Raw genomic sequence first — 24,253 nt, 5'->3', positions numbered from 1 at the left:
TCACCAGAATGTTTTGGGGCGATGGGAGTGAAGGGAATAGTTTCATATAAACTCTGACTTTGTGGCTCAGCTGGGTTTCTGCTTTGGCATCTGTCAATTTGAGATTCCTAAAAATTGCCCTTTCCTGCAGTCTTTTGGGCAGGAATTAGCTGTTTTGTATCAGAAGCTTTAAAACAGCCTGTCTTTTGACCCAGCAATTCCACTCTTAGGCATTTACCCTAAGGATATAAGCAAAGATACTTCCAAGTTTTACACATAATGATGTTCATTAAACCTTTATGTCTAGGGACAAAAAAGAAATGTCCTAAAGTGGTTATTTGGTAGTAGTGGAATCCCTGAATAATTCTTTACAGGCTTCCCTGGTGGCTCAGTGGTTAAAAATCCGCCTGCCAATGCAGGGGACACGGGTTCAGCACTGGTCTGGGAAGATCCCACATGCCGCAGAGCTACTGAGCCCATGCACCACAACTACTGAGCCTGCGCTCTAGAGCCCATGCTCCGCAACAAGAGAAACCACTGCAGTGAGAAGCCCGCGCACCGCAATGAAGAGTAGCCCCTGCTCACCGCAACTAGAGAAAAGGCCACACGCAGCAACAAAGACCCAACGCAGCCAAAAATAAAAAAATTTATTTTTTAAAAAAATTCTTTACATATATTTTTATGTTTCCCACTTTTTAAAAAACATTGAATATCTTTTATTTCAATAACCAGGGGGAAGTATTTTGTTTTCTGTTTTTTAAATTACTCTTCCATGTTGAATTTTCAACCTGCATTTCTTTGCTTAGAGCTGTCACTTTTTTCTTTTCTTTTTAAAGGTTAAAGTGAGTTCATCAATTCAGCACCCAGAAACTCCTCTACACATTTCTGGTTTCCATCTGCCCTCAAAGGTAATTTCTTCGATAGGCCAGCCAGGCTCTTCATGCTCTTTTCTGTTACATGTCAGATCTCCACAAATTGTCTGTTTAGAGGGAACCAAATTTACCTAGACAGATAGCATAGTTTGTCCATCCTTGTCTGATCTGGCTTGTATATCGTATATCATTTCATTTATAACCCTCTCAATTTTCAGGTTTTAAAATTATTTTTCTTTTAACTTCAGCCTAAATCCGCACGAGGAACAGTAGAACGTGGACACCCAGTCGGTGAGCCTGAGGACCTAGAATTCAGTTCCTTTGTGTTCTGGAGAAATCCTTTGCCTAATATTGATCATGAACTTCAGGAGCTGCTGGTAAGGCCCTGCTTTATGATCTCCTGATGACAACAGACTAGCGCCTCCCAGCTGCTCCTTTGGGCGAGAAGTTTGAATTCTGTTAACGTTTCAGATTGACAAAGGTGAGGCTATTCCAAGTGAGGAAGAGAACGAAGAGAATGGATTTGAAGAAAGGAAGGACCAAGACAGTGATGATGACGGGGGTGGGTGGATAACCCCCAGCAACATCAAGCAGGTCCACCAGGAGATGAAGCAGTGTGCCATCCCGAAGGATGTGCGGGTCGGCTGTGTGACTACAGACTTCGCCATGCAGGTGGGTGGAATGGGCATCGGCTGGCCCTGGGCTTGGTGTCATACCTGTTACAGGCAGTGGTCCTTTGGAGGTTTGGGGGTGTGTACAGGGCTGTTGTGTAATGCTTCTTTTCCTGGCTCTAGAAACTTTGCCTGTGCTCTTTGGTAATTTTTAGTTTTGCTTGGAGGTTAGGGAATCATAGTATACCTACAGAATGTATGTGGTATATTAAATTTCTGATGTTCAGTATTCATGATCTGTTGCTGCTTTTCTTTCAGTGTGTGTAACGTCCTGTGCTCAGTTAAGTATTTGGAGACTGTAGAGGTTTTGAGTCCAGAAATGAGTATATTTGCTCTCACACAATAAATGTCTCTGTTAAGAGAGATTGCTAAAGGAGGCCTTGGCGAAATGATGATCTCGGTCAATGGCACCTGAGAGAAGAAAAATCTGGGTCCTTGTCCTAGTTTACATGTCTTGAGAGGTATCCTAAGCTTGCTTTTCTTTAGTAGAAGCCCTTTATGAGCCAAACCAGGGTTTGGGAAGTTCTTTTAACTGTGATTATGCAGATATTAAACAATTCGTGGTTTTGCTATGAGTTCAGTTTCCCTTTAACTTGTTGGTTGCAGAATGTCCTGCTCCAGATGGGGCTGCATGTGCTGGCCGTGAACGGCATGCTGATCCGCGAGGCCCGGAGCTACATCTTGCGCTGCCACGGCTGTTTCAAGTATGTAGCCAATAACCTGGGCTCAGTGCCCCTCTGTTGAACACTCCTCTGTTCCTAAACCTTCTAGAGACTTCTTGAAGGAGAACCTTGCCTTGTGTACAGGCATTCCCTCCACCTTGTCATTCCTACTCAGGCCAGGTTCTGCCCCCACCAGGGCACTGAAAGCCCTGGGACAGAGGTGGCCAGTGACCTCCCACCTGACAAAGCCAGGGCGGGTGTTTTTTGTCCTTACCTTTGTGTATAGGATTAAGGGTGTGGGTTCTGGAGCAAAGAGCCCTAGTCGTTTAGCAGTAAGTGCCAAAATGTTTATGGAAGGGGTAACGTCTGGGACTTGCTTTGAAATAAAACAGAAGTGGGAGGAATGGGTGAGGGTAGAGATGAAGCTGGGTGATGGGTCCATGAGGGTTCATTGTGCTCTTTGGTTTACTTCATGTTTGAAATTTTCTGTTTAAAAAAAAAGTGGACTCTGGATCCAGACTATGTGGGTTCCAATCCAGATTCTGTCTCCTAGTAGCTGTGTGACTTTGCAGAAGTTGGTCAGCTTCTCTGTACCTCAGATGATTCTTATGTAAAATTAGAAAGGTGGTTGTGAGGAACTAGGGAGATCGTCACATAAAAGAGTGCTTGTCTGGCGCATAGGAAGTGCTCCGTTGACGTGAACTGTTTAGTTCATTGACCATGCACTCCTCCCCATTTCTTTTCTGCCTCATGAATTGGTTTTTCTCGTGGTGAGGGCTGGTGTTGTGTGGAGAGGCCCCCGGATCCGAGATCTGGTTGGAATGGAAGAGACTATACTGCAGCCCTGCTGTTGAGTGAAGCGTGGCCCTGGGAACTTGGTGGCTTCCAGCCTTTCCACAGATTCAGTCTAGACATGGTAGCCGTCATGTCAGGTATCTGGTGGAGCCCCTTACTGTGGAGGCCTGTGTGCACTGCTTTCCAAAGCAGTAAGGTGTCTCTCCCTGTGTCCCCAGTGCTGTTCCACTGACGGTGGAGTAGCCTGGATGAAGCCCTCCCCGACGTGGCTCGGGGCCCATCTCTGTTACCGTCCTCTGCAGGTCTGCTGGGGAGCCACTCCTCAAAACTGCCTCTGCATTTTTTGAATCTTTAGTGTTTAAACGTGCCAGGCTCATGTCGGTAAAGCTTTTTGCTTCAGGAAATCTCATTTCCCCCATTGTCCTTTGTTACAAAAGCTCTAAGTTCCTCAAATTAACATTCGTTCTTAGAAACACTTGGAAATGTTCTCCATTCTTGTTAGATTAACCCCAGTGACTGAGTGGTTTCTTGCACAAAATAATTATTTCCTAGCCCGTGTTGCTTAGTTCACTCGCAGAGACTTCAGGAAAGGGCTTGGCTTCTCCGGCAGTTTCACGCAGCTCTTGTGTCCTTACCACTGGGAACTGAGGGAGAATTCCTCAAGGACAGACACCAGGGCTCCTGCTTGGTCCCTGACAACAGCAGCTTTGCCTGTTCAGGGTCCATCGTTGGGCCTTGAGCGGGTGGGAGAGAGGCAAGGCCTGTGGGTCTGCCTCAGCACCCACACCCATTTAATCATAGCAGCTTTGATAGTGTGTCCTGTTGGTTAGTAAATTCTCAGCACCTCCAGAGCCACCTCCTGGCTTAATGCCTAGGCTGATACTTGGGCACAAGGTATTCAGAAATAGTTGAGTAATGTAATAATATGACCCTTGAGAAAGTATGGTGGTGGTAAGAGCACTGACTCTGGAGCCAGATTCCCTGGGCTTATACCTGCCACTTACTAGCTCTGTGACCTTGAGCAAGCTACCTTACCTTGCCTTCGTTTCCCCATCCGTAAAATGGAGATATATTAACTTCATAGGGTTATTTTGACATTAAACTTGTGGAATAATGCCTAACAAAATTCAGTAAGAGTTCATTATTACTGTAACAACATCCTGCTCAGTTTTCTTACTTACTAACTTGCTCCTTATGTCATTTACCTTTGCTGTGGGAGCCGTGCAGCAGCAGTGTGCTTATATCAGCAGCATGAGGGCAGGTGGCCTTGGTCTGGGATGTGTGCGGTGCAGTCCAGCCTGTCCCCATTTCTTGTGTCTCCTCCTCTGAGGCCCGAGACTCACCTTGCGCTCTGGGGATGGGGTTTGCTGCCTCTGGCTCCAGTGTGATGCATCTCCTTTGTTTCTGCAGGACAACATCTGACATGAGCAGAGTGTTCTGTGCACAGTGTGGAAACAAGACACTGAAGAAGGTGTCTGTGACCGTCAGCGACGATGGAACCCTGCGCATGCACTTTTCCCGCAACCCTAAGGTGCTGAATCCTCGGGGCCTCCGGGTGAGTGGCGCATCTCCCGCTCCCCTAACAGCAGGGCCCAGGTCGGGGAAGCGAGACCTTTTAGCACCAGGATCGAAATGATCAGAGAGGACAAACAGACCCTCCTGGTTTCTAAAGATAGTTATTGAAAGCCTGTGATCCAGGGACCAAGGCAGGTGGGGAGAGCTCACAACTCAACCTCCCTGTGAGGTTTTTGAGGAGTTTGCAGTCTAAGGAGAAATAACCAGTAATTCCACACGGTAAAAAGCAAGGGCCAAATATATGTGGGGTCAAAGAGGGATGGTTTGCAGGACGGTGGAGGATGGATTTGTGTGGGAATTTGAGGATGGGTAGAATGTCTAGAAGCTTCAAGAACCACAAGGGAAGGTTGTGTAAATACTCAGCACAAGAGAGTCCTGGGCTGGATACACAGCGGGGTGGATTTGTTTTGAGGAATCAGGAGAGAAGGGTTGACAGGCAGGCAAGTATGAGTGTGGCTGACCTGGCTCTGAGTTCTCCAGGTATGGTGCATGCCACTAACGTTAGAAAGGTTATTTTTTTTTTTTAACTTTCTATTTTGAAATAATTTTTTTTAATGGTATCTCGTAGTTTTTTTTTTAAAAAGTTGCCAAAAATAGTACAAATAATTCCCATTTAGCTTTCACTTAGATTTCCCAATTTAATCATTCACTATATTTGCTTTATCATTTTTTCTTTTCCCCTAAACCATCTGAGAGTAAATTATGCATGACGCCCTTTTGCACCTAGATACTTCAGTGTGTGTTTCCTGAAACAAGGACTTCGTCTTAGATACCCACAATACAATTACCAAAACCACGAAGTTAACATTACTTCAATACTATCTAATCTATGGACCATATTCAGACTTTTTTTTTTTTTGAGTTTATTAATTTATTTATTTTGCTGTGTTGGGTCTTCGTTTCTGTGCGAGGGCTTTCTCTAGTTGTGGCAAGCGGGGGCCACTCTTCATCACGCTGCGCGGGCCTCTCACTGTCGCGGCCTCTCTTGTTGCGGAGCACAGGCTCCAGACGCACAGGCTCAGTAGTTGTGGCTCATGGGCCTAGTTGCTCCACGGCATGTGGGATCTTCCCAGACCAGGGCTCGAACCTGTGTCCCCTGCATTAGCAGGCAGACTCTCAACCACTGTGCCACCAGGGAAGCTCCAGACTTTTTTTTTTTTTCTGGCTGTGCCACGTGGGACGTGGGATCTTAGTTCCCCAACTAAGGATCGAACCCACGCCCCCTGCATTGGAAGTGCAGAGTCTTAACCACTGGACGGCCAGGGGAGTCCTTAGACCATATTCAAACTTCGCCACAGATTTCTTTTACAGCAAGAGAAGGGGGTTGGTTTGGGGTCCAGGATCCAGTCTAGGATCACATGTTGCATTTCACTGTTGCATTTCATTGTCCTGTCTCCTTAGTCTCTTTTAAACTGAAGTAGTTTCTCAGGTCTGCTGTCTTTCATGACCTTGACAGTTTTGAACAGTTTTGAAGAGTACAAAGCAGTTACTTTGTAGACTCTCCCTTACCTTGGGTTTGTCTGGTGTTTCCAACTGGTTAGATTCAGGCTGTGTCCAATTTACTGCTGATAATAACTTTGATCACTTAGTTGGAGGTTTCTTGTGTAACCACAATGTAATTAACAAAACCAAGATTACCAAATTTCCTGTAAGGTTATTATCCGTGATTAATAAGTAACTTAGAGAAAGATAGTCTGATACTGTGTGAATACTGTTTCTCATCAAACTTTTACTGGTTAAAGTCATCTGAATCAGTTTTTACAATGAAGGTTGCCAAATGGTGATTTTCTAATTGCATCATTTCTTCTCCATATTTATTACTTGCCATTCTGCTGTAAAGAGGAACTTTCCCATATATCATTTATATGAGTGTGGTCGCATGTATTTTTATTGTAGTCTGTAGGCTGTGATCCATTGCTATCCTTATTTATTTTGATACTCAAACTGTTCATGGAGCCCCTTCAGGATGGCTTCTGTGTCTTTTTGATGTGCCCCAGTTATTCTTTGAACAATTTTACTTTCTGGCACAGCAAGCTGTTCCGACTCTTATACCTCCCTGCCTGTGCCCTGGAATCAGCCATTTCTCTAAGGAGCTCTTAAGTTTTTAGAAGCAAAGATCTGGGCACTGGACAGTGGGTATGCTTATTGTCCTAGGGTGGCATTAATTCCAGGTCCACAGTGGACAAAGATGGGAAATACTATATATAAATACACATATTAATACTTTTTCTCTTACCTGTATTAAAAATTGAATTTATAACTTCAGATTCAGTTCAACACCACAGAGTTCATTCTAGCCCTCCCTCTAATATCCATAACACCCTTCATAACACCATTTTCCATAATTATAATTTTGTTCAACTGGAGTGTGTGTGTGTGTGGTTATTTCAGAAGTGCTAACCTACACCATTATGAAAATGGTACCTGCCTACTAGGGTTCTGTGTTTTAGTGTAATTCTTTCTGTCTTTTGTTGAGGGAATGTAGTCACAATACCGTGTTGCTTTTCATCTGTGAGGTGAGAGTAGGCTCAGGTGGGAAGATGCATGTCATGTACTCAGTGCACACTAGGCAGTGACGATAGACTCCGTTGGTGTCGTCTGCCCGCGTGCAGAGTTGTCAGGTAAGCTTTACGTAACAGGATCTGATGTGCATAAATACGAATCCCCGTCCTCCTAATGGCCTTTCCTCGTCTTATTTGCAGTATTCACTCCCCACTCCCAAAGGGGGCAAGTACGCCATCAACCCCCACCTGACCGAGGACCAGCGCTTCCCTCAGCTGCGACTTTCCCGAAAGGCCAGGCAGAAAACTGACGTGTTTGCCCCTGACTACATAGCTGGGGTGTCTCCCTTTGCAGAGAATGATATCTCCAGCCGGTCAGCTACCTTGCAGGTCCGAGACAGCACCTTGGGAGCCGGCAGGAGACGGTTAAATCCCAATGCTTCCAGAAAGAAGTTTGTGAAGAAAAGGTGAAGCGTGAGCTCCACAGGCAAGCTGGACTGATGCTGTGACTGCCCAGGAGACCCATGTCTCAGGTCCCCAGCTGTGCCAACTCCACAACCACTTGGACACAGAAGAGGCCTGGCTTCCATAGTGCTGCCCCAGGACTCACTGTGGTGCCTCGGGTTGGGTTTGTGGTGGAACCTGCCATCCCTTGGCCTGTGTGTATCCAGGAGGTTTATGTGAACATTGTGACCTGACCTACTTGGACATGAACAGCTGCAAGAGCAAAGGATTCCAGCACCAAGAAGTTTGCAACAACCAGCCACACCCCTTCCCTCTTTAGTATAAAAGAAGCCTGAATTCTGACTCAGGTAAGATGGTTCTTTGGGACAGGAGTCCACCATCTTCTTGGTCTGCTGGCTTTCCGAATAAAGTTGCTGTTCCTTGCCCCAGCAACTTGTCTCTTGATTTATTGGCCTGTCATGCAGTGAGCAGTAGGAGCTTGGACTCAGTAACTCCTTCTACCTATAAAAGTCCTTTATTTTGTACAGCTCCTTGGAGCTCCTTTCTTTGTGCTAGATGGGATGCTGCCTGATTCATGAATCATTAAATAAAGCCAATAAGAGCTTTAAAATTTACCCAGTTGATTTTTGTATTTTAAGTTTTGGTAGTAGTGGTGGGATCTGAAGACTCCTGATGACTTCATAGACAACAAGAAATACATGTGTTGATATCCACAAATGCTTTGAGTTCTTTTTTTTTTTTTTGGCCAGGCTGTGCAGTATGTGGGATCTTAGTTCCCTGACCAGGGATTGAACTTGTGCCCCCTGCAGTGGAAGTGCAGAGTCTTAATCACTGGACCGCCAGGGAAGTCCCTGAGTTCTCTTTCTTTGTCACTGTTTCTGAGGGCCGTGGGTAAGTTCCTCTTGATATGAACTCCACTCTCTACATTGAGCTTCTGGTCTAATTGGCTTTCCAGTCCAGGATTCATGGGTTGGTCTAGACTGACAGGAGTCTCTAACAGAGCACCAGTCCTTAGCCCTTGGTTAGTCTGTGGTCCCAGGACACAGCTTAATGGGTCAGTTTGAGCTGACACCTGGAACCCAAGTCCCCAGTTCTGTTAGTCTGAGGGCTCAGTTAGTCCCCCACCCCTTTTTTCTTTAAATTTATTTATTTTTAACTGTGTTGGATCTTCATTGCTGCGTGCGGGCTTTCTCTAGTTGTGGCAAGCAGGAGCTACTCTTCATTGCAGTGCGCGGGCTTCTCATTGCGGCAGCTTCTCTTGTCGCAGAGCACAGGCTCCAGGTGCGCGGACTTCAGTAGTTGTGGCTCATGGGCTTTAGAGCACAGGCTCAGTAGTTGTGGCGCATGGGCTTAGTTGCTCCGCGGCGTGTGGGATCTTCCTGGACCAGGACTCGAAACCCGTGTCCCCTGCATTGGCAGGTGGATTCTTAACCATTGCGCCACCAGGGAAGCCCATTAGTCCCCTTTTGTTGGGTTCTGCTGGTTCGGTCTGTAGTTCCACTTTGGGAACCATTTGTGATGAGCACCTAAGGCCTTCTCTTGGCCAGTCCACAGTGCCATCTCCTTGGTTACTGCAGTGTCCACAGTTCCGTTTCCTTGGTTACTGTTGGTTTCTGTTAATGTGCATATGGGGTAAAGGAATAATAGATCTATTGTTAATGGGCATCTTGAAGCCAAAACCACAAAATTGGTGGGCACAGGTTGAGCACTTAAAAGCTGATAGAATGCGCGCCATCTAACTGTAAGAATCCTGTGTTAAGATAAATTGGTCATGGAATGGGATAGGTCAACACTAGGTCACCTGCCACCTCAAGAAAATTTCCATACAATGAGGTATATTGTAAAACACCACAAAATCCCCAGACCTGTGGCACATCCCTCTTAGGTATTAATTTGGCTCCAAGAGACCCAAGGCTTAACTAAAGAAATGAGATCTTCACGTTTCAAAGAATTGAGCATGCACCACCTGGCACAACTGCTTGTTTTATGTTTAAGAACTGTGGTCCCAGAAGCTGTAGATATCTACTAAAATGGCAAAATCTTACTAAGGCAATTTAGAGTTGCAATGGCCATTATGGGCAATGTTCTAATTACACAAGTTTGTTCACTTTACGAAGTGCACTTGAAAGAATGGAACACTTATTTTAAGTGGTATGCAGAAGGCTCGGAAAGGCTTTAAGATTCCAAAATAACTTCACTGAAAGAGTCATTGCAAAAGGCTAATGAAAAATTAAAGGTGCAGTAGGTACTTAAAACAAAAGACTTTAAGACGGAGGTAGCTTCTACTACTCCTCTCTATCCTCCTTTCCCTGAGTACTCAGTCTATTAGTCCTCTATCTGAAGTGCCTTTCCACTCTGAATAAACTGTAAAACTGTAACAAAAGTCGACCAAGTTAGTGGCCTCACAGCTGCAACCAGTTCCAAGACCAGAAACCTGAAACACCTGGGACTCCCTCACTGCGCCCTCCTAGGGGTCCATCAACAAAACACTGGCCCAGAATTGGTGTCTCATTTGCAATCAACCAGGACACTAGAAAAAAGGTTTTTGTCAAATCATTCTACAGCAAATTGAATGGCCCCCGTATCCACCCTTGAAGGAGGCCCCCAAGAGGGTGCCTCCCGTGTGGATGGGACTCCAAGGGATTTTCTGGTAAACTCTACCAGTTATTCCCTTAAATATCCAAGGGGAAACTAAAAATTGGTGAAAAACCTTGCCAAATTCTGGTAGATACCTGGGCTACATTCTCTAATTTAAGCCCCACCTGCCCTAGAGCCTGCAGATGGGATCCTGGGAAAACTGACAGAAGTTGGCAAAAGATGAGAATTCTTACAAGAGCCAACTCTCCTGGATCTCTAGTGCCCAGTCAAGAGAGGAAGGTAAAAGTCCACATTGTCCCTTCCTTTCCAAATTTAGACTCTCATGAATTTGGTTTTGAGGTACCCAATGGTTACTGATCTTTCTCTCTCAGGGACAGCTATTGCCTTCTCATTTGTCTTGTTTTGTCCTGTGAACTTGGCTTGGCTTTCTGTCTGGTTGTCAGTCCTTGCATAAGCAGGAAACTCAACCATCAGGTTGGGCACCCCAAAATATGACTGGGCAGAAATGTGGGTTTCCACCTGTTTTCAGCTAGACATGGCCAGACAGATGTGGGTTGCACTCCATTTGCAGTGAGGACCGACTATTGGCAACTCTCAAGAGAATTGTCTTTATTTGGGCTGTCTTTGGGAAGGTTCTGGATCTTGGGGAATGGACGGAGGAGTACCCTTTGCACTCTCTTTGGAGACTCCTCTTGTATCCAAGTGGTTGTTTAATACTGACAGGAATATTTACTCTCTGTGCTGGCTGAAACCTGACAAAATATTTGAAAGGATTGTTTGTTTGTTTTTTAAGCAGCGCTATGGTCAGAATTGGCCAAAACAGAAGCTGATATTCAGAGCCTGATAGGAATTTTGTGAGTGTTTTTTTTTTAAGGGCTTTTCCCCTAAGCTAAATGAAACTATGTACCCAGGGGGAAAGAAAAACATCCCAAACAGCTCTAAATCTAGAACATAGGAATCTAGGAACCTTTTGATTTCCATCTTAGTTGAAGAGCTTCTCCTTGCTATGAAGAAGCAAATTAAAGATAATGTAGTTGGACGGGTGGATCCAAACAAGTTGCAACCCAATTTTTCCAGGAATTAAAAACAACTGTCCTTGTGTTGAAGATTGGGTCTTTACAAGAACTGAAATGCAGCTCTAGAAGCAATTCAAAGCCCACCTTTCCTTTCTACCAATTCCCAAACCTCCCCTATCCATCTTAAAAGACTTGTAGATATTGTAAAGCATCTGGACTTAGGGAACAAAAGTCTTTCTTGGTGAAACTTACATTCTTTCTCTGTGCCTTTTGAGATGGAAATGTTCTACCTAGTTCCCTCTGGGAACCAAGGTAATTCTTATCAGAAGGGGGAAAAAGGTTATTTGAAAACTAGGTCCATGAAAAATCTTAAAAATCTTCACCACAAGTATTACTGAAAAGCTTTAGTTATGTAAGTAGGACACCTTAATTTATTCCATCTGCCAGAAATACAATTTGGATCCAACTGTTCTATTTTAAACTAGTAAATTTTGCATTATTGTACCTGTCCCATAGCTAAAATTATAAAATGAAACCTATAAGATCCTATTTGCATCTGTATGTTTATGTATGTCTATATGTTATAAATGTGTAATTTTTTTCTACCTCCAGATGGTATTTGTAAAGAGTTCTATTCAAGTTCATGTGGTCTAGGATAATCTTTGGTAAATAAAAGCTAGTTTGTTTGTGGTTTAATTAAAACAGGCATGCCTTTAGAGTTGTCAGCATTAAATATAATACTTTTATTCTACCTAGGTTTATTAGAAGTCAAATAAGTTCATGTTATCTCTGTTACAGAATTTGTCAGCAAGAAAAAGAATGTAACATGATGGTTAGCTGTTTAATGTCTCATGAAATTTTCTTGAGTAATCTAAACATAATTTTTAAGAAAAAGTAAATAGAGGTAAGATAAAAATTTAAAAATCCTCAAAAAACTAAAAATAGAGTTGCCATATGATCCAGCAATCCCACTCCTGGGCATATATCCAGACAAAACTATAATTTGAAAAGATACATGCACCCCTATGTTCATAGAAGCATTATTTACAATAGCCAAAACATGGAAGCAACCTAAATGTCCATCAACAGATGAATGGATAAACAATAAACAAGATGTGGTGTGTATGTGTGTATATATATATATATATATATATATATATATATACATACACACACACACATATATACATATACATACACACACACACACACAGTGGAATATTACTCCGCCATAAAAAAGCATGAAATAATGCCATTTGCAAGCAACATGGATGGACCTAGAGATTATCATACTAAGTGAAGTAAGTCAGAAAGAGAAAGACAAATACCATATGATGTCACTTATATGTGGAATCTAAGATACAACACAAATGAAGATATCTACGAAACAGAAACAGACCCACAGATACAGAGACAGACTTGTGGTTGCCAAGGGGAAAGGGGCATGGGGGAGGGAAGGATTGGAAGTTTGAGATTAGTAGCTGCAAACTATTATATATAGGATGGATAAACGACAAGGTCCTACTGTATAGCACAGGGAACTATATTCAATATCCTGTGATAAACCATAACAGAAAAATATGAAAAAGAATACATATATGTAAAACTGAATCACTTTGTTATACAGCAGAAATTGACACATTATAAATCAATATACTTCAATACAATTTTTAAAAATGTATAACTGACCTTTTCAACGATAATTATGCTTCACAGTATGTCAACTTAAAAATAGTTTCCAGGGGGCTTCCCTGGTGGCGCAGTGGTTGAGAGTCCGCCTGCTGATGCAGGGGACACGGGTTCGTGCCCCGGTCTGGGAAGATCCCACATGCCGCGGAGCGGCTGGGCCCGTGAGCCATGGCCGCTGAGCCTGCGCGTCCCGAGCCTGTGCTCCGCAACGGGAGACGCCGCAGCAGTGAGAGGCTCGCGTACCGCAAAAAAAAAAAAAAAAAATAGTTTCCAGGAATTCCCTGGCAATCCAGTGGTTAGGACTCTGCGCTTTCACTGCCGAGGGCCCAGGTTGATTCCCTGGTTGGGGAACTAAGATCCCACAAGCTGCGCGGCGCAGACAAAAAAAAAAACAGTTTCCAAACTCTTTTTGGTACTTGAAACCTTAAAGTTATGCTGAGATAAGTTAAGTGATGGATATTCATTAAATATCTAGGTCATTTCCAAACAAGATAAAATACTGAAACATTAATTACTGGTGTATCCACTTTTGGTTTCCTTTTACAGAGAAACTAAAAATATTTGGGTCTATCAGTAAATATCTTGTGTGCCACATAGAAACATTTACTATGAGAAAGAATATACTTCTAGAAATTATAAAATGTATTCATAAATTTGCCAATCCATGGAATGCTAGTGTAACAGACAGTCCACAGTTGCTTACTTCTTAGTTTCAGGAGGAATAAAAGATTCTACGGGTTAAAATTTCTAATCAATATATGTAATTAAAATGACTTACTACAGCCATTATGAAAAACACTATGATGGTTCTTCAAAAAGTTAAAAATTGAACAACCATATGAAACAGCAATCCCACTTCTAGGTACACATACAAAGGAATTCAAATTAGTATCTCAAGAGGACATCTGCACAACGATGTTCATTGAAGAATTAATTACAATAACCAAGATATGGAAACAGCCATAAGTGTCTGTCAACAGATGAAAGGATAAAGAAGATATAGTAAATATATACAATGGAGTATTATTCAGCCATGAGAAAGAAAGAAATACTGCCATTTGCGACAACATGGATGGACCTTAAAGGTATTATGCTAAGTGAGATAAGCCAGACATAGAAGAACAAATACTGTATTATGTCACTTATATGTGGAATATCGAAAAACTGAACTTGTAAAAACAAGGGCTAGGGGGTGAGGGAATTGGAGAGATGTTGTTGAAGAGTACAAACTTACAACCAGGAGATAAGTTCTGGAGATGTAATGCATAGCATAATGATTATAGTCAACTCTACTGTATTATAAGTTTCAGTTACTAAGAGACTAAATCTTCACTGTTCTCAATACAAAAAGGAAATGATAAATATGTGACATTATAAAGGTGTTAGCTAATGCTACTGAATAATATTGCAATACATAAATGTACCAAAGCAACACACTGTATACCTTAAACTTACGCAATGTCAATTACATCTCAATTTTTAAAATTTTTATTTCTATTTTTATTTTTTCATTTTTTGGCTGTGCCACATGGCATGCGGGATCTTAGTTCCCCAACCAGGGCTCGAACCTGCTCCCCCTGCAGTGGAAGTGCCAGAGTCTTAACCACTGGACCACCAGGGAAGTCCCTCAATTTTTAAAAACTACTTAGAAAAATTAACAGTTAAAGGCAACAACTGTATGAAAAGTAGATAAGGAAAGTAAAATGATTCATTGTTCCAGAATGAGAAAAAGGAAAAAAAATAAACAGGACAAGATCTGAATGGACATAAAGTTATGAGGTTTATAAAAAAGGAATCCTGGGAAAGGAACTTTATGTGTAGTCAAGCTGGCTAAGATTGGAATGAATTTAAGTTTTTTTAAAAAATAAGTTTTAATATCAACAGTACACTGGTGCAAAATTAGAATTTAGTTTTCTCTCTGTTAAAAAGAAAAAAGTTTTATTGGACTTTTGGTCTGCTTTTGAAAGATTGTGGAAGTTTCCTTAAGTTTTAAGTAATCTGCCCAGAGAGCAAAGATTTTGTGTCTTATCAAAATAATTTACTGTGCATGTTTTCTTAAGTAATCAAAAACCTGATAAAGACAACACTGTCTTCTCAAAAGAGCTAAGTTTTGTTTACACTTAGGTGAATTTCTGTATTTGCCTTTAACATCATCTATTGTCATTTTGGTTAAATAGATAATTCAGTATTATTTCATAATGATCTGTGATCCTATTTAATCAAATGTTCAAACCTTTTGACATTTTCCCCAAATGATTCTAAAGAGAACCACAGAAGACCCAGAATTGCCAAAGCAATCCTGAGGAAAAAAAACAAAGCTGGAGGCATAACCCTCCCAGACTTCAGACAATACTACAAACCTACAGTAATCAAAAGAGCATGGTACTGGCACAAAAAACAGACATATGGATCAATGGAACAGAACAGAGAAACCCACACACCTAAGGTCAATTAATCTCTGACAAGGGAAGCAAGAATATTCAATAGAGAAAAGATAGTCTCTTCAGCGAGTGGTGTTGGGAAAGCTGAACAGCTGCATTTAAATCACTGAAGTTAAAACACTCCCTCGCACCATACACAAAAATAAACCCAAAATGGCTTAAAGACAAATATAAGACAGGACACCATAAAACTCCTAGAAGAGAACATAGGCAAAACATTCTCTGACATAAATCGTAGCACTGTTTTCTTAGGTCATCTCCCAAGGCAATAGAAATAAAAGCAAAAATAAACAAATGGGACCTAATCAAACTTATGAGCTTTTGCACAGCAAAGGAAATCATAAACAAGATGAAAAGGTAACCTATGGACTGGGAGAAAATATTTGCAAAAGACGTGACTGACAAGGGATTAATTTCCAAAATATACAAACAGCTCATACAACTCAATACAAAAAAACCCCAAACAACCCAATCAAAAAACGGACAGAAGACCTAAGTAGACATTTCTCCAAAGAAGACATACGATGACCAACAGGCACATGAAAAGATGCTCAACACAGCTATCAGAGAAATGCAAGTCAAAACTACAATGAGGTATTACCTCACACCAGTAAGAATGTCCATTATCAAAATATCTACAGGGGACCTCCTTGGTGGTCCAGTGTGTAAAACTCCACGTTTCCACTGCAGGGGGTGTGGGTTCGATCCCTGGTTGGGGAACTAAGATCCCATCTGCCATGCGGTGCTGCCAAAAAATATATATATATGTATATGTGTGTGTATATATATATATATGCACGTGCACACACACACACACAAATAATAAATGCTGGAGAGGGTATGGAGAAAAGGGAAACCTACATTGTTGATGGGGATGTAAATTGGTGTAGCCACTATGGAAAACAGTACTGAGGTTCCTTAAAAAACTAAAAATAGAGTTGCCATATGATCTAGCAATCCCACTCCTGGGCATATATCCAGAGAAAACTCTAATTTGAAAAGATACATGCACCCCAATGTTCATAGCAGCAATATTCACAACAGCCAAGACATGGAAGCAACATAAATGTCCACTGACAGATTAATGGATAAAGAAGATGTGGTATATATATATATATATATATATATATATATATATTACACACAATGGAATATTACTCAGCCACAAAAAAGAATGAAATAATGCCATTTGCAGCAATACAGATGCAACTAGAGATTATCATACTAAGTGAAGTCAGAAAGAGAAAGACAAATACCATATGATACCACTTATATGTGGAATCTAAAATATGACACAAATGAACCTCTCTACGAAGCAGAAACAGAGTTACCACAGGAGAACAGACTTGTGGTTGCCAAGGGGGACAGGCGTGGGAGAGGGATGGATTAGGAGTTCGGGATTAGTAGATGCAAACTATTACATATAGAATGGACGGACGAGCTCCTACTGTATAGCACAGGGAATTATATTCAATGTCCTGGGATAAACCATAATGGAAAAGAATATAAAAAAGAATGTATATATATGGGTAACTGTACTTTACTGTACAGCAGAAATTAGCACAACATTGTAAATCAACTATACTTCAGTAAAAAAAAAAAACATAAAACAACATTTCTTTCCATTCTACCTTCCCTCTCTGTCCTTTTCTCAAATCTTTTTTTTTTTGGTTGCACTGTGCAGAATGTGGGATCTTAGTTCTCTGGCCAGGGATTGAACCCATGCCCCCCTCAGTGGAAGCACAGAGTCTTAACCACTGGACTGCCAGGGAAGTCCCTCCTTTTCCCAGTTCTTACACCATGAAGGTCTTTATGATTCTTTTGCCTTGCTCTGGCCTCGAAAGACAATGCCACTATTCACATATCTCAGGCCATTGCAAAGGGGGATAATCAAACCTCCAAATGACTGTTAGACTTGCCATGCTGCTGGGGATCCTATAGTTCTACCCATCACAAACTTCCCCCTAATTTTTTTTTAATTAATGAATTTATTTATTTTTGGCTGCATTGGGTCTTTATTGCTGTGTGTGGGCTTTCTCAAGATGAGGTGAGCGGGGGCTACTCTTCACTGAGGTGCATGGACTTCTCATTGCGGGGGCTTCTTTTTGTTGTTGATGTTGTTGTTGCAGAGCACGGACCCTAGGCGCACGGGCTTCAGTAGTTGCAGCACGTGGGCTCAGTAGTTGTGGCTTGCGGGCTCTAGAGCACAGGGTCAGTAGTTCTGGTGCACGGGCTTAGTTGCTCCACGGCATGTGGGATCTTCCCAGACCAGGGATCGAACCTGTGTCCCCGGAATTGACAGGCGGATTCTTAACCACTGCGCCACCAGGGAAGTCCCCTCCCTGACTTCTAATGCCTCAGTTTCTCTGGAACAAACTTAGCTCCCTCTCTATTGTGTCAGACTCCCTAGCCCTGGGGTCCATTTCCCTGACTCTGGTTAACAACCCCGAACCTGGGGAAACTTGCATCCAGGCTTCATACAAAGACACAAGATAAGGGTAACCAGAATAAAACTGCCTGTGCAGTCTACAGACCTTAAATTTTCCTGGTTGTCACCTTTCCAGTCTCAAGTCATAGAGTTATACAAAGATTACTAGGAAGCATCATGATTCAAACTTTGCTTCCGTTGGTAGATCCCTACTGCCCAGGCTAAGAGTAAGTACAAATGAGGCTATGATCAAGGATCTCTCCTTAACTCTTGAAGATATCACAGAATCTGCTGCTAAAGCAATATCTGCCCAACAAAACTCGCTAGACTCTCTGGTCAAAGTTGTTCTTGATAATAGGAGAGTCCCTGACTATCTTTTGCTGAGCAGGGAGGTAATTGCGCTGTAGCCCATACCACTTGCTACACTTGGACTGACACTTCTGGGAAAGTTGAGACTCAGTCACATAAGACCATTGGATAAGCCAGTTGACTTTAAAAAGTGACTCCTTCTGGACTTCCTTGGTGGTCCAGTGGTTAAGAATCCACCTTCCAATGCAGGGGATGTGGGTTCGAGCCCTGGTCAGGGAACTAAGATCCCACGTGCCGCAGGGCAACTAAGCCTGCACGCCACAACTAGAAAAGCCTGCACGCCGCAATTAAGACCCAACGCAAAGGGTGAGCTGTGACAGGGCGAGAGAGAGTCATGGACATATACACACTAACAAACGTAAGGTAGCTAGCTAGTGGGAAGCAGCCGCATGGCACAGGGATATCGGCTCGGTGCTTTGTGACCGCCTGGAGGGGTGGGATATGGAGGGTGGGAGGGAGGGAGACGCAAGAGGGAAGAGATATGGGAACATATATATATGTATAACTGATTCACTTTGTTATAAAGCAGAAACTAACACACCATTGTAAAGCAATTATACCCCAATAAAGACGTTAAAAAAAAAAAAAAGACCCAACGCAGCCATAAATAAATAGGTAGATAAATATTTTTTTAAAAGTAACTCCTTCAACAGGGTCTTTGACGTACATGATTCTGATTGGTTTGGGTCTTGGGGACCGTGGCTCTCAAATGCACTCCAGACACTCCTGATTATAAAAATCATAGTTGTCTCCAGGTGTACTGTATTTTCTCAGAAGTTGTTTTTTTTTTAATTTATTTTTGGCTTCTTTTGGGTCTTTGTTGCTGCACGTGGGCTTTTCTCTGGTTGCTACTCTTCATTGTGGTGTGCAGGCTTCTCATTGCAGTGGTTTCTCTTGTTGGGAGCATGGGCTCTAGGCGCACGGGCTTCAGTAGTTGTGGTGCATGGGCTTCAGTAGTTGAGCCTCACGGGCTCTAGAGCGCAGGCTCAGTAGTTGTGGCACACGGGCTTAGTTGCTCCACGGCATGTGGGATCTTCCCGGACCAGGGATAGAACCCGTGTCTCCTGCATTGGCAGGTGGATTCTTAACCACGGCGCCATCAGGGAAGCCCTCAAAAGTTTTAAATGCATATTTGCAACTGCTAACCACCAAGCTGATGATTTCCCTAAGACTAGAATCTCAGAAGAGGATCAAAGAGAAAGACCGACTTAAAGAAAGTGAACACGATACAGCATTGTCAACTGTGAATAAATACCACACAGAGACTCAGCAAAAACTTTGAGAATTCCAGAGTTTAGTTTGGAGTAGCACTAAAGCCTGAACAATTCTTTTATTTTTTAAATCACATCTCTCAGGCTGAGAGTCTGATCAAAACGAGGCATTGTTTAAAACAAGACAACAGGGACTTCCCATTTCTGGGGGCCTAGAGTGGAAGCATCTGGGAGCGGCTGTTTCCCTCTAGGTTATTCCTTCTTCAGCTGTCTGGAGGGCACCAATACCTCTCCTGAAATACTAGGGCGAAAACTATTTCCTGATTTTCTAATTCTACAGAATGTTCTGTATTTATGTGTAACTTAGACAAAAAAGGGGGGGGGAGCTAGTGAGGGAAAATGGGAAGATGTAGATCTTGTATAACTAGTATTAGCCTACCCAGTTAACCAAATCTCGAGGTGAACTGAATCATCCAGAGAACTTGTTTGCAAGTAACAGATGCATCCAACTGGCAGCACATTCCTTGAGGAATTCAGTGAGCCCAGAGGGTAGAAGCAGAATGCATGAAACTATTTGAGGGTCTGCCCTTATTATATTTCCAATAGGTTTGCCTTGATTGCTTATTCTTCCTGCCAAAACGATCATGCGGGTAAGATGTTTATTACTGCTAAAGAGATCTAGACATGCTTTACATTGACATGATGAACCACAATCCCTTTCCTTCTGTGCCAGCTTTATCTTTTTTGTCATTAAGTTCTATGTTGGTCATCAATGAAACTGCAGGTTGACAGAGTACAGTTTGATCTGAGAGGTTAGTAAAAACTCTTGGTTTCAGATTGGCCTGAGTATGAAGCCAGAGAATTGTAGGAATGTCAGAGCAATAGATGGGGACAGAGGTCAGTCCCCGAGAGACAGGATGATCTGGCCACCAGAATGTACTCTCCACAAAGACAAAGATTTGTGTCTCTTTTGTACACTGATATATTCCAAATGCCTAAAGCAGTGCCTGGTGTGTAGTAGGTGCTCAATAAACCATGGTGGAGAGGCTGAGAGGATGGGTCAGTGAGAACATTAGCATTTCAAGGCAGGGAAAGAAGGTTGGCTAGTGTGGATGTGGGGTGGAAATAGAAAATGTAGGATGGTGAAGAAGGCACAAGGGCTTTCAGGACATAAAAAAGTGACAATGGATTGGGGGCATATTACTTAGGGCCTGAGATCTGAAAGGGAACCGGTGCAGGGAGAGAGAAGCACTAACAAGATGTGCTTAGCTATGTTAGATCGTCACTTCTGTCGATGTGCAGGATAAGAAAAACTGAATGATAAACTAGAGGTACTGGTAATAATCCCATTTGTCTTTCAAGACAGCTCAGATGGCAGCTCCTTCTGAAGGCCTTTGCTGAGGGGTCAGCCCTGAAGTGAACAGTTTTCCTCTATTAGTTATTAGTGTATGTGTCTTACACCTTTCTTAGGGTAAATTTCAAGAAAGTCAAGCCTGTCCTGTAGCTAGTTAAATGGCAGGAAGGGAAACTGAACCCTCCAAGTCCAAAAACACTCAGATTTGGCCGTGAAAAATGACTTGGAAACAAGCGACTCGGGCTTATGCTTTGGTAGTAAATCTCTTTCTTTACCCTTATCTCTGGCAAATACACATGACCTTTCTGTTAATTGCAAATGAATGCTCTGTTAATTGCCTATTCATAGCCTTTGACCATTTTTCTACTGGGTTGTTTTTAAGAATCTATATATTCCAGATACTGAACTTTGTTGGTTATATTTCTTGCAAATATATTCTTCCTGTTTGTATCTCGTCTTACTTTTTTCTTATTTTTGAAGGTAACTGTCATGCCTATACTCTATACAGTTAGTAGATGGTAAGCTCTTTGAAAGCAAGGGATAGATGTCCTGATTTTCTCATTTTCTAGGAAGCGCCTTTATCTTTTACTGCTTACAAAATGCTTGTTAGGGCTTCCCTGGCGGCGCAGTAGTTAAGAATCAGCCTGCCAATGCAGGGGACACGAGTTCGAGCCCTGGTCCGGGAAGATCCCACATGCCGTGGAGCAACTAAGCCCGTGCACTGCAGCTACTGAGCCTGTGTGCCTAGAGCCCGTGCTCCGCAACAAGAGAAGCCACCGCAATGCACCATAACGAAGAGTAGCCCCCCACTCGCTGCAACTAGAGAAAGCTTGCACACAGCAACGAAGACTCAATGCAGCCAAAAATAAATAATTTTTAAAAACTGCTTGTTAATGTTGGTAAGTGAAAAAAATATATATATTGGGCTTCCCTGGTGGCGCAGTGGTTGGCAGTCCGCCTGCCGATGCAGGGGACGCGGGTTCGTGCCCTGGTCTGGGGGGATCCCGCGTGCCGCGGAACGGCTGGGCCCGTGAGCCATGGCCGCTGGGCCTGTGCGTCCAGAGCCTGTGCTCCGCAGCGGGAGAGGCCACAGCAGTGAGAGGCCCGCGTACCACACACACACACACACACAAAAAATATATATATATACATATATATATTTTTAAAAATATGTAGGTAAGGAGTAAGCCAAGAGAATAAAAACTGACAAAGCAGTATTTAGTAAACACTGATGTGACTAATGCAAAGATAAATCACAAAGAAAATGCATATCAGAGATTAATATACTCACATCGCTCTCAGTAGCGTTCAGTCCATGAGTTGATAAGAAAGGGGGGTGGGAATTTGTTGAGGCAGGCTCAGGAATTCCTTTCCATTTTCCCAGGCAGCGTCAGAAGCAGATATATCACTTCTGTAGCATTTAAATCCTCATCAAATTTATATTCCACCAAATCTGAGTTTATGGAGTCTGAAACGCCAGGACCAAGCTTGGAAATGCTCTATTTTGGCAAGCGCCAAAAGCTTGCCTGAAGCTTACACGTGGCTGAAGCTTACACGTGGCTGAATTTAAGCCAGTAGGCGCTGCCTACACCAGGTGTGGTTAATACTGAAAGCAGGGCAAGAACTGAAGCTTCACACATCCCTTTCTAGTTAATTTTCTTCAAACAATAGCGAAAAAAGTTGCAGGTGCATTCTCTCCCAGCTCCACCCACAGTCGCTGCTGTTCAGAGTTCTTAAGGTATGAAATTGTGGCACCAATTTTTGGGAGAACGGTGGTGGTAAACTTCCTTTCTCTAGTACTCCTCCCCACGCCCTATACGTTGTTGCATAGATTTATCTATGTCTATATATTTTTAAATTATTCCAGCTTCACCACTTAGTATGCACATTTGGGTAACTGCTTAAGGTTTCTGTGCTTGTTTTCCCATCCATAATATGAGGATACTAATTCTGTTTACCTCATAGGGTTGCTGTGACAACTGAAAAAGAATACAAAGCACTTAGAACAGTGCCTAGCACGTAGTTAGCACCCTTTACATGCTGTTATTGCAAAAGTAAAGCAGGTTCGTTCTAACAACTTTATTAACACAAAGGAGGTCCAAGAAAAAGTTCACCTTTCCCCTCTGCCTCTACCCTCTTGCCATCTCTTACTTACCTAAGGAAACTAGTAACGGTTTCACGTGATCATTCCACATCTTTTATTCCCCTCATACCAATATACTGCAAATCTACCTATATATATGGAGTTAATAAAAGTGGATTCACATTCACTCATTTTATCATTTAACGATACATCCTGGATATCTTTCAGGGTGACTATGTGTAGCTAACTCATTCTTGTTAAGAGCAAATATTCTGTAGTATGTGTGTATCGTAATATATTCAAATGTGCTCCAGAAATAGATAATCGGGGTTATATCTAATTTTTGCCAATGACTAGAATGGTTCAGTACACATCCTTGCTCTTCCATCCTGATGCTTTCAGTCTGTAGGACAGATTCCCCAAAGTTGAACAACTAGATCAAAGATTTATGTGACTTTAAAATGTTTAAAGATTCAGCCTGATTACCTTCCCCAAATGCTGAGGCAACTCATATTCCCACCAGCAACGTGCCAGTTTTCCTGAAATCTTTTTTTTTTTAATTTACCTCACCCTTCCCCGCCTCCTCCATCATCTTTTTTTTTTTTTAATTTATTTATTTATTTATTTTTTGGCTGTGTTGGGTCTTCGTTTCTGTGCGAGGGCTTTCTCTAGTTGCAGCGAGCGGAGGCCACTCTTCATCGCGATGCGCGGGCCTCTCACTGTCGTGGCCTCTCTTGTTGCGGAGCACAGGCTCCAGATGCGCAGGCTCAGTAGTTGTGGCTCACGGGCCTAGTTGCTCCGCGGCATGTGGGATCTTCCCAGACCAGGGCTCGAACCCGTGTCCCCTGCAGTGGCAGACAGATCCTCAACCACTGTGCCACCAGGGAAGCCCTTCCTGAAATCTTAAATTGCCCTTGATGTTATTTGTCTTAAATTGTTTTGCCAACTGATCGGTAAATAATGTCTCATTTTATTTTTATTTTATTTATTTTTTTGCTACACCACGTCGCGTGTGGGATCTTAGTTCCCTGAGCAGAGATCAAACCCGTGCCCACTGCAGTGGAAGTGTGGAGTCTTAACCACTGGACCAGCAGGGAAGTCCCATGATGCCTTATTTTAATTTGCTTTTCCTTGCAGGCCTGACAGGGCACGTTCTCATTTGTTTATTGTTGTTTGCAATTTCCTTCCCTGAATCATATCCTTGACTTTTTCTTCTACTGCATTGTCTTTTCCTAATTATTTGTAGGCATTCTTTAGGATGTTAACTCTTTGTGATGAGTTCTGGATATCTTCTCCTGATTGTCTTTTGCTTCTGTTTATGGGACCTTTTGTTAAATACAAATTTTTGATGTTTATGTGGCTTTATCTCTCAGGCTTTTCCTTCATGGTTTCTGAATCTCTAGTCTTTCTTAAAAGGTAGCCTCTGTCCAGAGGTTATACAAATTCTCCCTTTCATCCCATACTATTCTTTTTTTTTTTTTTAAAGGTTTTTAAAATAACATTTATGGGGCTTCCCTGGTGGCGCAGTGGTTGAGAGTCCGCCT

At 42.5% G+C, this 24,253-nt stretch overlaps 1 protein-coding gene across 4 annotated transcripts in view; it reads left to right on the top strand.

Annotated features, from left to right (window-relative positions):
• Window positions 1-24,191, top strand: part of NOB1 (NIN1 (RPN12) binding protein 1 homolog) — a 33,993-nt gene extending 9,802 nt beyond the window's left edge. For 2 of the 4 annotated variants that reach the window (XM_089902417.1, XM_022583324.2), the window contains 6 exons: window positions 816-887; window positions 1,100-1,228; window positions 1,323-1,523; window positions 2,129-2,226; window positions 4,390-4,534; window positions 7,257-7,948. In XM_089902417.1, the coding sequence (XP_089758543.1) occupies window positions 816-887; window positions 1,100-1,228; window positions 1,323-1,523; window positions 2,129-2,226; window positions 4,390-4,534; window positions 7,257-7,526 (915 nt within the window). In that variant the 3' untranslated portion in view covers window positions 7,527-7,948. Of the gene's footprint in view, window positions 1-815; window positions 888-1,099; window positions 1,229-1,322; window positions 1,524-2,128; window positions 2,227-4,389; window positions 4,535-7,256; window positions 7,949-8,269; window positions 13,059-23,733 lie in introns of those variants that run through there. The other 2 variants (XR_002645962.3, XR_016390875.1) reach the window with 2 other exon arrangements.
• The last annotated feature ends 62 nt before the right edge of the window (window positions 24,192-24,253 follow it).

The sequence above is a fragment of the Delphinapterus leucas genome, chromosome 20 (genome assembly GCF_059928025.1).
Source record: "Delphinapterus leucas isolate spDelLeu-1000000601 "Yukka" chromosome 20, BTC_Dleu_Yukka2, whole genome shotgun sequence".
Classification (NCBI taxonomy): domain Eukaryota; kingdom Metazoa; phylum Chordata; class Mammalia; order Artiodactyla; family Monodontidae; genus Delphinapterus; species Delphinapterus leucas.
The sequence above is the reverse complement of the archived record's forward strand: the minus strand, read 5'-3'. Positions and strand labels throughout refer to the sequence as shown.